At 50.7% G+C, this 11,898-nt stretch overlaps 2 protein-coding genes across 4 annotated transcripts; one reads left to right on the forward strand and one right to left on the reverse strand.

Moving 5' to 3' along the window:
- Positions 1-34: 34 nt before the first annotated feature.
- Positions 35-4,498, forward strand: Dhps (deoxyhypusine synthase). Of its 3 annotated transcripts, XM_059264450.1 has the most exons (9): positions 36-347; positions 757-921; positions 1,395-1,516; positions 1,596-1,692; positions 1,779-1,865; positions 2,332-2,437; positions 2,515-2,618; positions 4,069-4,194; positions 4,268-4,498. In XM_059264450.1, exons 1-9 carry the CDS (start codon positions 141-143, stop codon positions 4,361-4,363), a joined length of 1,110 nt encoding a protein of 369 aa, XP_059120433.1. In that variant the 5' UTR covers positions 36-140; the 3' UTR covers positions 4,364-4,498. The 3 variants fall into 3 exon arrangements, with proteins under 3 accessions (XP_059120434.1, XP_059120436.1, XP_059120433.1); XM_059264451.1 differs by lacking the exon at positions 4,268-4,498 and having other exon boundaries at positions 35-347; positions 4,012-4,114; XM_059264453.1 differs by lacking the exons at positions 2,332-2,437; positions 2,515-2,618 and having other exon boundaries at positions 35-347.
- Wdr83 (WD repeat domain 83) lies at positions 4,374-11,865 on the reverse strand. The gene is made up of 9 exons (XM_059264458.1): positions 11,522-11,865; positions 11,322-11,442; positions 11,133-11,238; positions 10,807-10,855; positions 10,598-10,724; positions 6,738-6,805; positions 6,538-6,646; positions 6,333-6,447; positions 4,374-4,689 (listed from the first exon to the last, which is right to left on the reverse strand). Exons 1-9 carry the CDS (start codon positions 11,622-11,624, stop codon positions 4,540-4,542), a joined length of 948 nt encoding a protein of 315 aa, XP_059120441.1. The 5' UTR covers positions 11,625-11,865; the 3' UTR covers positions 4,374-4,539.
- Between the last annotated feature and the right edge of the window lie 33 nt (positions 11,866-11,898).

Consider the following 11,898-nt stretch of genomic DNA (forward strand, 5'->3'; position numbering starts at 1 on the left):
TTAATAACTTCCGGTCCTCTCCCCTTCCCCCCTCCCCAGCTCTCGAGTCCCATTTCCTGGGCTGGGCCGACCACGCTGAGAGAGATTCAGCGGGTCCTGAGGCACCGAGGTGGCTGCGATCTGAGAGCGGCCACGGGCGCATGGAGGGGACCCTGCAGGGGGCGGCGCCCGCCGCGGCGCTGGCCGCCGTGCTCAAGCACAGCTCGGCGCTGCCACCCGAGAGCGCCCAGGTTCAAGGGTACGACTTCAACCGCGGCGTAGATTACCATGCACTTCTGGAGGCCTTCGGCACCACCGGCTTCCAGGCTACCAACTTTGGACGCGCGGTGCAGCAAGTCAACGCCATGGTGAGGCGCAGGGCTGCCCAGGAGCGGGACGGGAGGGCGGGACCGCCGCGCAGATGCGCGTGTGAGTGTCTGGACGGGGCGGAGTCCTGGTAAGTTCGCGTTCTGGGACGGCGGTGCTTGGGGTTAGAAGGGCATTGTAGGAGGAGCTTAACGCCGGGAGAGCCCTGGGTTCACTTTTCCCAGTGGAAGGAGACTTGAAGACGCTATGTGGTTGGTTCCTAAAAGGGAACAAATCCTAAGTGACAGACCTGAACCCGGAAAGGGAGGCTAGGACCTGCACAGGGGTTGTGCTTTGTTTTTGAAGTAGACCTGTATCCCTGAGTACAATCAGACTCTGGAATCCAATCCGTCTGGGGTTCCTCGACTGAGGTTTGGAGTCAGTGTGACTTTCCTGTGCCCTCATGCGCAGATTGAGAAGAAGCTGGAGCCGCTAGCACCAGATGAAGACCATCACGAAGACCTGACGCAGAGCCGCCGCCCACTCACAGGCTGCACCATTTTCTTAGGCTACACATCCAACCTAATCAGTTCGGGCATCCGTGAGACCATTCGCTATCTCGTGCAGCACAACATGGTGGGTCCACATTACGTCTGGCTTCCACCTCCTTGGGCTAGTGGATGGTAAAGCCACTCTTCATTTAAGAGAAATGAAGAGGGGTCTGAAGAGGCTTAGAGGTTAAGAGTATTTGTTGCTCTTGTGGAAGACCTGGGTTTGGTTCCCAGCACCCATGTGGTGCCTTACAAATGTCTGTAACTCCATTTCCAGGGATGTAGGCAAAACACCGGTACACATTTAAAAAAAAAAAAAAAAAGTAATTTTAGAAAAGGATGTGAGGAGATGGATTTTTGTTTTTGGACATGCCTTATGCCTTAGCCTCCTGAATGCTGAGATCACAGGAGTGTGCACCTTTTCTGGCTACGGGTCTGCTTTAAGCAGAGGAACAGGCTTGAGTTAGTTTTGTTGCATGCTTTGGGTCTAAATGAGCTCAGGCTGATGTTAGGAGTGCTGCTTAGAATGAGGGTTAGTGTTGTTGCCTGTGATTACAGGTGGATGTACTGGTGACTACTGCTGGAGGCGTGGAAGAAGACCTCATCAAGTGTCTGGCACCCACATATCTTGGCGAGTTCAGCCTCAGTGGGAAGGAGCTCCGAGAGAATGGGATCAACAGGTGGGGCCCTGAGCAGTGGGGGCAGGGGAGCTGGGCTGAGAGTCTTGGTGACTGATGCCCAGGAGCCTCCCATCTCCAGGATTGGGAACCTGCTGGTTCCGAACGATAATTACTGCAAGTTTGAGGACTGGCTCATGCCCATTTTGGACCAGATGGTGCTGGAGCAGAACACAGAGGTAGGGCTGGAAGGGTTCTGGAGGACCTGCACAGTGGCTGGAGTCAGAAGACATACAGGCTAATGCTGATGTTCTCTTCCTTGTAGGGTGTGAAGTGGACACCTTCCAAGATGATCTCCCGGCTCGGCAAGGAGATTAACAACCCCGAGTCTGTGTATTATTGGGCCCATAAGGTGGGTTGGTGGGGACGACGTTCTTAGGCTTTGGCATGTGCTGACTTGTTTTGTCTTTGCAGCCACCTGGGAGTCTCTATAATTATTCTTAGTCTTCCTAGACTTAGATGAGGAGTGTCAAACACAGAGAGGCTAGGCAATCTATCTGTTGAATGAAGGGCTCTAATATCCTAGCTATGCCCCTACACTATTGGGACCACTTAGGTGTAGTGCTTAAGAACCCCTTGGGGCCTGACCCAGGGTATCATGCTCCCAGAGACAGTGGAGTGTGAGTCTGGGAAATAATGAGCTCAGTGTGCCAGACACCTTCTTAGAGGTGTGTATGGTTCTCCTCTCATCAGCCTCATGTCCACAAGAGAAATAAGCAGCCTGTTCAGGTAGAGAGGGAGGGATATCACTGGGTTGGGAATCAGAGTTTTTCTGGGCTATGAGCTGTAGCTGCTAACTGGTCCTGTCTCCACACCAGAACCACATTCCTGTGCTGAGCCCTGCACTCACAGATGGCTCACTGGGTGACATGATCTTCTTCCATTCCTACAAAAACCCAGGCTTAGTTCTGGACATTGTTGAAGGTGAGGTGCTAAGACCTTGGGAGAAGAGGGAGAAGGGCCCACTGAGACCAGTGCCTGACCTCAGCCCTCTCTCTCAGACCTGAGACTCATCAACATGCAGGCCATTTTTGCCAAGCGCTCTGGCATGATCATCCTGGGTGGAGGTATGGTCAAGCACCACATCGCCAACGCTAACCTTATGGTGAGTGGGGTGGCCCCTGGCAAGTGTCTCCATTGCAGACATGGCATGCTAGGCATGGACTACAACAGTGGACTAGATGGGCCAGAATCTCTGTCCTCTTTGGAGTGACGTTGGTGTGAGGCGGTCAGCCAGCAGTGACATGCACGCTGTGTGGCAGTGACTCTAAGGACATAAGTAAGTCATGTCAGTCAGGCAGGGGACTATAGTCCCAGCTACTTGGGAGACTGAGGCAGGAGGATGGCTTGTACATAGCTCAAGGCCAATCTGGAATGCTATAATGTGAAAGGAATGCTGTTGAATAAAGGGAGTGTTGGAAAAAGCTTCTGAGAAATGTGACCTTGCACAGACATTTTCAAGAGGTTCCTCCCACAGGCCTTATGGTTATGTTATGGGAAGAGCCTTCCCAGTGAGTGAACAGCCAGTACAGAGGCCCCGAGGCACCTGAAGTAGCCAAGGAACAGTGTGGAGTGGAGTGAAGTCCCAGAGGTTAGGCTGCAGAGCTAGCTGGGCCTGTGGAACAGAAGAAGAAAGTGAGGACAGGACTCTGGGGGCTTGCAGAGGCCTCTGCTGGCTGTGGGTGCGAGTGATGGGGCCCTGGGAACAGGAGGTTTGCTCTGCAGATGGTTGGTTGCAGCCACTGCTGAGCACAGGGTGTTGACTATAGCTCAGCTACCCTTTTTCATGTGAGACTGGCCTCTTTGTTGCGCAGGCTGGTCTTGACTCCCTTGGATTAAGGATCTTCTTGCCTTGCCGTGCCCAGTAGCTGGAACCACAAGCCTGTGTCAGCACAGCTGGCTCAAATGTCCTTTAACCAAAATGCTTGGTAACATCAGTGTATTGGATTGGTGTTTTGTTGTTTTATATTTAAAATTTTAGATTTACATACACATTTTGGGTCAGAAACCTAGAAGGAAAAACATGTCCAGGATTTAAATGTGAATGGCATATAGCTTGAAGGTAATTTCATACACTTTAAAATTTTATTTTTAATTATGAGTATATATGTGTGCCTGTGTGCACTTGTGAGTGAAGTACAGGTGTCCATGAGAGTCCAAAAGAGGACATTGGATCATCTGGAGCTGGAGTTACACATGATTGTGAGCCACTTGACGTGAATGTGGGAATTGAATTCAGGTCCTCTGTCAGAGCATGAAATACTCCGACAGGAGAGCCGTCTCTTCAGCCCTATATACACTATTCTCACTTTGCCTGTGGTTTAACTGACTTGTCACACGGGTGCTTAGAAGGTGGTACATTTTGGCTTATGGAGGGATAGCTTGTACCCAGAGGTGGTTGTGTTGGAAACATGGACCATCTCACCTGCCCACTAACTTCAGGCACTGATGGGCCCTTCCTAGAAGCTCTCACGGCCTTCCACTGTGTCATACCCCAGGTTCCTTGGCTCTGGTATCTGTCTATGGCTTCTGACTAGGCTCTCCTCTGCCCACAGCGGAATGGGGCTGACTACGCTGTCTATATCAACACAGCCCAGGAGTTTGATGGTTCAGACTCAGGAGCCCGGCCAGATGAGGCTGTCTCTTGGGGCAAGATCCGGATGGATGCACAGCCAGTAAAGGTAGAAGCTGCTGCCTAGGGTGAGTCCATGGGCTGTGGCCGTGGGTCCCATCGCTCACCCAGGTTCTCTACAGGTCTATGCTGATGCTTCTCTGGTCTTCCCCCTGCTGGTGGCTAAGACATTCGCCCAAAAGGCAGATGCCTTCACAGTTGAGAAGAATGAGGACTAAACTAGAAGACTGGTAAAGACTGGGGTTCTTGCCATGCCTTTATTTATTAACTTTACACACCAGCCCCTCCTTGGGCCCGCCCACTCCTTAGTCAGCAGCGTCTCTAGAATAAACGGTCTTTGTTGGGTCTTCTGAGTTGGTCTGGGTCCTTTAGCTTGGTGTCAGATCCCTAAGCCTCAGCTTGCCCCACCCTCTGCCTCATAGGTCTCTTCTCGCCAGTACTGGATGCTGCCCCCCATGGCTGTCAGCAGGCAGGGTTCCGTGGGATGGTAAGCCAGTGACTGTACCACACTAGAACCCACGGGCAGGGCCAGTGCCAGGGCACCCTAAGGAATGAATAGTGGGGAGCAATTACTAGTGATCAGGCTGTCTCCTTGAGATCCAGCCTGAAGTCCTCAGTCACCTCTTTTCTGACTTCTTTTGGTGGTGCTGAGAATGTTAGGCAAATCTTGCCACTGAGCCACACCCTCAGCCCAAAGACTCCCAGCGTTGGACATAGAAAGGCCCTGGCCAAGCCAGGCAGTGGTGGCAAACATCCTTAATCCCAGCACTCCGGAGGCAGAGCCAGATGGATCTCTGTGAGTTCAAGGCCAGCCTGGTCTATAGAGTGAGCTCTAGGACAGGCACCAAAACTACACAGAGAAACCCTGTCTCGAAAAAAACAAAAACAAAACAAAACAAAAAAAGAGAAAAAAGGCCCTGGCCCAGTCTTCCTTGTGACCCCACCTGAATGTTTCCTTTTTGGGGGTACTAGGGATGGAACTCCAGGCTCTTACATGCTAGGCAAGTGTTTAACACTGTTCCATTACTGGCCCGTAACGGCTTCTAAGACACTACAGACATCACCTGGCCAGACTGCACCCCTCTGGAGCTCTACTTCCAGGTGCTAAGAATCTTGGGAGTTTCTTATACCGCCCTCTTTTTTACAAAGGGCTCTGTAGTCCAGGCTGGCCTTGAACTCACAGAGATCATCTGCCTCTGCTTCCCAAGTGCTGGGATTAAAGGTGTGCGCCACCACTGCCTGGCTCAGCAAATCCTTCTTTATTTGCAATATAGTGTTGGGATTACAGGCTGGCTTGGAATTAGTGTCTTCCTCCATAGCCTCCCCAGTTGCCGGGACTACATGCATGTACTACATGCCTAACCTTCACTGCTCTCGGGACCCCGACACTGTCTTTAGACTCTAGAGGCACCTGCTCCAGACACGTCTCATTCCAAGTTTCACTGTTTCTGACATTCTGAGCACTACTTGTCAGCCCACAGTTACGACACTATAGTTCCTAACCTAGTTCTTTGTACTCAGCAATATCCTTTCGTGTGCTCTTCAAGGTGAATTTAGTCAGGAGCCTCAGAAGTTGACAGACCATTCCTGCTACCTTAGTTCCCAAAGCAAGAGCTGGTCTCCAGGGTCCCCTAGTTTCCCCAATCCTCTTACCAAGCTTAATTCTGCTGACTAGGCTCCAGCACTGATGTCTCCTTCCTGGAGGCCCTAGAACCCTGACCTCACTAAGCCAGTGGTCTGTCTCTCACCTGAGGCATGTCAGGATCTGGGGGTTAAAGCCATATGAAACCTACATGCAGATCAGATTTCCTCAGTGATGCAGGCTTGGTAGCTGGCACTGGCTCCTCTCACTCGGGTTTGTTTCAGTAGCTCAGTCTGGCATTTACAGCCCTGTCTGACTCGGAACCAGCTTTAGCCACCACCTTCTCCAAGTCCTTTAGCATATGCTGTGTCCTTTCTTGAAATACCCTTCCCGCTTTCCTTCCTTCCTTCCTCCTTCAGCTTTCGAGGCTGAGGCAGGAGGAATTCACCCCTACCCCTACCCTTACACCCCCCCACCCCCACCCCCCACCCCCCGCCAGAGGTCCCAGCTCAAATACCCAACACCACTGCTCTTTTCAGACCTAGGAGTGGCTGAGGTGAACACATAGCTGATGCCCTGGCAAGGAGTGAAAGGTGAAGACTCACCTCTACCAGGTCCCAGAAGAACACCTTCCCATCCTCAGAGCAGCTGACCACGTGTGTGTCACGCTCACTCAGGCAGCAGTCCAGCTTGTACTTCTGGTTCTTATGGCCAACATACCTAGCAGTGGGGGTGGGTAGAATCAGGGGGGCTTGTTCCTCCTAGCCTCAGAAGTGGGGTGAGGGGGAAAGGCCAACTATGGAGACTCACTTGCCCAGCAGCTCCCCTGTGTCTTTATCTAGAAGCCTCAGAGTTGAGTCCAGGCTGGATATCAGCGTGCACTGCCCATCCCGGCTGAAGCAGGTGCAGGTGATGGGGCCTGGGAGAGAGCACAGCAGGCAGGCAGGTGAATCTCTTGCCTGCCTCATCACCTGCCTTGACTGTCTCGCTGGGCCTGGGGCCACACTCACTGCCCACGTAGTCCGAGAAGACCTGCCCCATCCTTAGGTCATAGCGCCTCACGCGGCCGTCCACAGAGCTGCAAGAAAGAGGAGATCCAGCCTAAAGCATTGCAACCTTTTGCTCCAGGGGCAGCCTGTGTCCCTATGCAATCCTGGTCATCTAGAAAAGTGAGCAAGGAAAAGATGCTCTTCTGCTTTGTGACTCAGGTCCAGGGGACACCTTGGTCCCACTCAAAGACCATTGCCCTCTTTTCCAAACCCCCAGAGCTCTTTACATCCTGACTGGCACAATAGTCAACCCTGTCTCTGGGTTCTATATCTGCACATTTGACCAACTCCAGCTCATGAATATATTTTAAGGTTATTATTATCTGTATCTATGTATCTATCTATCTATTTATTTATCTTTCAAGACAGGGTTCTCTGTATAGTCCTGGATGTCCTGGAACTCGCTCTGTAAACCATGCTGGCCTGTTAGCATACCCAAGGCCCTGAGTTCTATCCTTAGCACAGCAAGCAAACCAAAACAATAGCTTGCATAGAACCTGTACTATTCTATTTTATAGAGGACTGGAGCAGCCTAAAATGTGCTCTCCCTAGTTGGCCCTGAAAGCAGCCTACTACAGATACCAAAGCAGCGGTGTTCTCGGGCTGTGACTCCTTCCCCACCCCCAGCACCACTACCATCTTATATCTGTGAGGGTTTTGCCTGTGACCTCCAATCCTTAACGCCCAAGCCCACCAACAGCTTCCACCCTTTTTTGAGACAGGATCTCCTGGAGTCCTGGCTGGTCTCCTTTTACTATGTGACTCCTCTCATGTGCTGGGATTACCAGTGTACTCTCACACCTGACTCACCAGGAAACTTTCAGAGCACAACCACTCCATGCCAGTCTTTCCCTCAAAGAAATGCAGCTTTTCACTGCTCTCCGAAAAAGACATGTTCAAATGCCTCCTGCAGCCCTTTGGACGCTGTTCCTGCCATCCCTTCAGCCTCTCTCCCCTGGTCTGTTCACTCTCCAACTCACCAGTGGGTGGCTCTTCTCCACCAAGGTTGTTACCTCACCCGGCCTCTCACTGCCAACAACCCTATCGTGTCTGCCACCTAAAGCTACTGTCTTGTTCCTGCTGCCATCAGATGAGTTACACTTCTACTTTCATTGACTTGTTTGTTTAAGAGGGCACCAGATCTCATTACAGATGGTTGTGAGCCACCATGTGGTTGCTGGGATTGAACTCAGGACCTCTGGAAGAGCAGTCAGTGCTCTTAACCGCTGAGCCATCTCTCCAGCCCCTATTTATTTAGTTTTTTAAGACAGGGTTTCTCTGTGCAGCCCTGGCTGTCCTGGAATTTGCTCTGTAGACCAGGCTGGTGTCAGAGGTCAGCCTGCCTCTTCCACCTGAGTGCTGAAGTCAGAGGTGTGTACCACCACTGCCCAGCTCTAGACAGGCTGGCTTTTAACTCTTGGTCCCCTGCCCTGCTTTTTCGATGCTGGGGAGGTGTGTGTTACCACGCTTACCATAGTTGGCACTTAGTAATTTTTTGAGACAGGGTCTCTCTATGAAGCCCTGGCTGGTATGTAGAACACACTGGCCTGGAACTCAAGAGATCTCCATCTCTGCCTCCCAAGCACTAGGGTTAAAGGCGTGTGCCACCATGTCTGGCTCATGGTTGCATTTATTTATATAAAGTTTTATTAATTTTTTGGATTTATTTTTATCTCATATATGACTATTTTGTCTGCATTATGTATGTATGTGCACCATGTGTGTGTCTGGTTCCCTGGGGAGGCTGGGGACCTCCAAAAGAGGATGTTGGATTCCCTAGAACTGGAGTTAGAGATGATTGTGAGCCACTATGTAGATACTGGGAATTAAACCCCCTGTTCTCTGCAAGAGCAACAAGTGCTCTAAACCACTGAACAATGTTTCCAGCCCTGTGGTACATTTAGTACTGTCCTGTGAGACAGGACTGGGAACTGCAGCTCTTTCCGTGGAAGAGCCTGCACAGCTACCATTGAGGGAGGAGCCTGTGCTGAGCAAGGGAGATCCAGAGAGGTCCAAGTAGGCAACATCAGAAGAGGGACCTGTTTAATCCCAGCACTCGGGAGGCAGAGCCAGGCGGATCTCTGTGAGTTCGAGGCCAGCCTGGGCTACCAAGTGAGTTCCAGGAAAGGCGCAAAGCTACACAGAGAAACCCTGTCTCGGAAAAACAAAAACAAAAACAAAAACAAAAAAAAACAAAAAAAAAACCCAAAAAACAAAAAAACCAAAAGAGGGACCTGAAGATGAGAGAAGGCAACCAGGTGTAGGCCAAGGAGAGGTGTAAAGTGTGGACTGGCACAGGAGGCCATTTCTTTGCCTAAGTTCTTGAGCTGGGCCACAACATGGAGTCAACCACAATAAAGGTCCCTATCACCAAACTGAAATTAAGTGCTATCTTTAGGTCAGAGAGACGGCTCATCAGGGGACAGAGCAAGACTGATGATCCAGGTTTGACCTCTGGAGCCCACATAATAACTGTATGAAGGAGCAGGCATCTAAAATTCCAGCACTCCTATTGGGGAAATGGGAGGTGGAGACAAGAATTTCTTGGAAAGTTAAGTGCCGGCTAGCCTGGAGTATATAGCATGGAGAAACAGCAAGAAAGACCTGCCTCAACATACTAAAGGAGAGAACTGACTCTGTCCTTTGATCTCTACACATATGCCTGCACACACACAATATTAAGTAAAATTAAAAAACAAAACAGGCAGTAGTGGTACACGCCTTTAATCCCAGTACTTGGGAGGCAAGAGGTCAGCTTGGTTTACCGAGTGAATTCCAGGGCAGCCAGGGCTACACAGAAACCCTGTCTTGAAAGATCAAAAACCAAACCAAACCAACAACAGCAACAAAAGAAACCCCCCAAAAGCTGGGCACATCAGGTAGCTCACAACTACCTGTAACTCCAGCTCTAGGGGACCCTTGACCTCTGTTGATATTCTGCCCACCCCCATGCAGACACACATACCCTATTTATTTTTCAAATGTCTTCTGTGTACTTGTGTTTTGCCTGCATGTATGTTTGTGTACCATGTGCATGCCTGGTGCCTACAGAGGCTAGGAAAGGGTCATCAGATCTCTGGAACTGAACTTAAAGACAACTTTAAGTCATCATATAGGTGCTGGGAATTGAACCTTGGTTTCTTTGGAAGAGCAGCCAGTACTTTTAACCACTGACCAATTTCTCCATCCCCCATAGTTAACAAAAATAAATCTTAAAAAGCAAAACAAAACTAACCTCTGTGCTCGGCTTTTTGGGATATTTATTTTGACTTTCAGAATGAAATGTTGCCTAATTATCTGAGCTGGGCCAGGCTTTGAGGTGCAGCACTCCGGAGGCAGAGCTGGGAGCATTGCACAAGGCCAGCCTGTTCTGTATAGTGAGTTCCAGGACAGAGTGAGTCCCTGTGTCAAAAACAAAAGAGATCTAGGCTAGGGTTCAGCATAGTGGTGGTGGTGGTGGTGGTGGTGGTGCTGCTGCTGCTGCTGCTGCTTCTTCTTTTCTTCTTTGTTCTTCTTTCTTTTTTTAAAGACAAGGTTTCCCTACATAGCCTTGGGCATCCTAGAACTCAACTATGTAGACCAGGCTGGCCTCAAACTCAGAGATCCAAATGCCTCTGCCTCCTCAGTGCAGGGATTAAAGATGTGCACCATGAATGTCATGGTTCACTCTTAAAATTTCAGCACTTGGGAGCTAAAGGCACGGTTAGGAATTGAAGGCCACCCTGGGTTACATAAGTTCCTGTCTCAAAAAAACAAACCATGGCCACTATGTTCTCCAGTGGTACCAACCAGGACAGGAGTAATCGTCTGGACCTACTCACCCTGCCAGGATCTCATCGTCTGACACCTTTACACTGGATATGCCATCTCTGGCTTCATCTAGCGTCTGCACGGGCTCAGGCTTCCGAGAACGGCAGTCCCAGCATCGGATACTGGAATCGATAGAACCTGTAAGGCCAACAGGAAGGTGAGGCCAGGTTTGGGTCTCTGAGCACCAACCAGTTTCTCGCTGTCCAGGCCTTAGACTCACCAGACAGGATGATTGTGGCCTCTTCGTTAAATTGAACTGTGTTCACCTTCTGAGAAACGGGAATTACTAATTTAGAGGAGGGGAGTTTTGGAAGATTGGGATAAAGGAGAGACTCCTAGTGCAAGTTAAGAGCAAGAGCACATACTACTGGTAGGGAAGGTGAAAGGTTCTGGAGAAACTGGAAGACAGTGCTTGGTGACTGCCTGGGTGTAAGAGATGGGCTCAGGCGGAAGACTGCAATGGAAGGATCTTCCTCGTACCACCTACGCACTAATATGGATCTCCATAATGCACGCGTTAATGAGAATCATCTGGACTGTACTCACTCCAGCGTGGCCCCGAAATTTGCGCACGACCTGCCCAGTTGCCACATCCCACAGCACCACCGTTTTGTCCCCACCACCAGAGCAGAGATGGCTGTTGTCAAAGGAGCTGGCGGGCAGGAAAGGGAAGGTCAATATCAATGCATGATCCAAGCCTCTGCGCTCCTTACCCCATCCTGGCCCCCGGCTCACCCGGCTGCATCCAGCACTTCGTAGCCGTGGCCACTGTACGTCCGCAGCAGCGTCCCACGCAACGGGTTCCACAGTTTTAGGGTTTTATCGCTGCCACACGTCAGACAGTAGTTGCCATCCACTGGGGAAGAGCAGGTGGGGGTTAGGGGACCTCCGGCCTCAGGAGGCGGGAGGCCCGGGATGAAGACGAGGACGCTTACCATTAAATCGCACGGCTCGCACCGCGCCCTGGCCGCAGTCCACCGTCTTCAACCGTTTCTGCGGCAGCTCCGGGGCCCGCGGTTTTGGCTCAGGAAAAGCCATATTTCAAAAGTATTAGTCCGCTACCCGCAATGCTGAGGTCTGTATCGACTGCCTTGCTTCCAGGGTTTCAAAACCTTTGCTCGGGTGTAACCTTATTATTGTCCCCCAGGATTTATTTCCTGCTTGGCACTTCCGTGTTCAAATTTTCATCGCGTTAATGACAGTGTTAGAAATACTAAAGGTCCCTTTCAGTTTTTTCCACATTGCCTACTTTCCAGGAGCTATTCTGGCCTTTTCTTATTCTCCAAGGTCCAAGGTTCTTTGGCTGAGAGCA

Source organism: Peromyscus eremicus, chromosome 5, assembly GCF_949786415.1.
Source record: "Peromyscus eremicus chromosome 5, PerEre_H2_v1, whole genome shotgun sequence".
Lineage (NCBI taxonomy): Eukaryota > Metazoa > Chordata > Mammalia > Rodentia > Cricetidae > Peromyscus > Peromyscus eremicus.

What these genes read in the sequence shown, in the direction of transcription:
- Dhps (XM_059264450.1), top strand. Translation starts at nt 141, where the DNA reads ATGGAGGGGACCCTGCAGGGGGCGGCGCCCGCCGCGGCGCTGGCCGCC. An exon ending in TGCAGCAAGTCAACGCCATG is followed by an intron (nt 348 to 756) that starts GTGAGGCGCAGG and finishes CCTCATGCGCAG; the next exon opens with ATTGAGAAGAAGCTGGAGCC. An exon ending in CGAGAGAATGGGATCAACAG is followed by an intron (nt 1,517 to 1,595) that starts GTGGGGCCCTGA and finishes TCCCATCTCCAG; the next exon opens with GATTGGGAACCTGCTGGTTC.
- Wdr83 (XM_059264458.1), bottom strand. Translation starts at nt 11,624, where the DNA reads ATGGCTTTTCCTGAGCCAAAACCGCGGGCCCCGGAGCTGCCGCAGAAA. An exon ending in GCGAGCCGTGCGATTTAATG is followed by an intron (nt 11,443 to 11,521) that starts GTAAGCGTCCTC and finishes GCTCTTCCCCAG; the next exon opens with TGGATGGCAACTACTGTCTG. An exon ending in AATTTCGGGGCCACGCTGGA is followed by an intron (nt 10,856 to 11,132) that starts GTGAGTACAGTC and finishes CCCGTTTCTCAG; the next exon opens with AAGGTGAACACAGTTCAATT.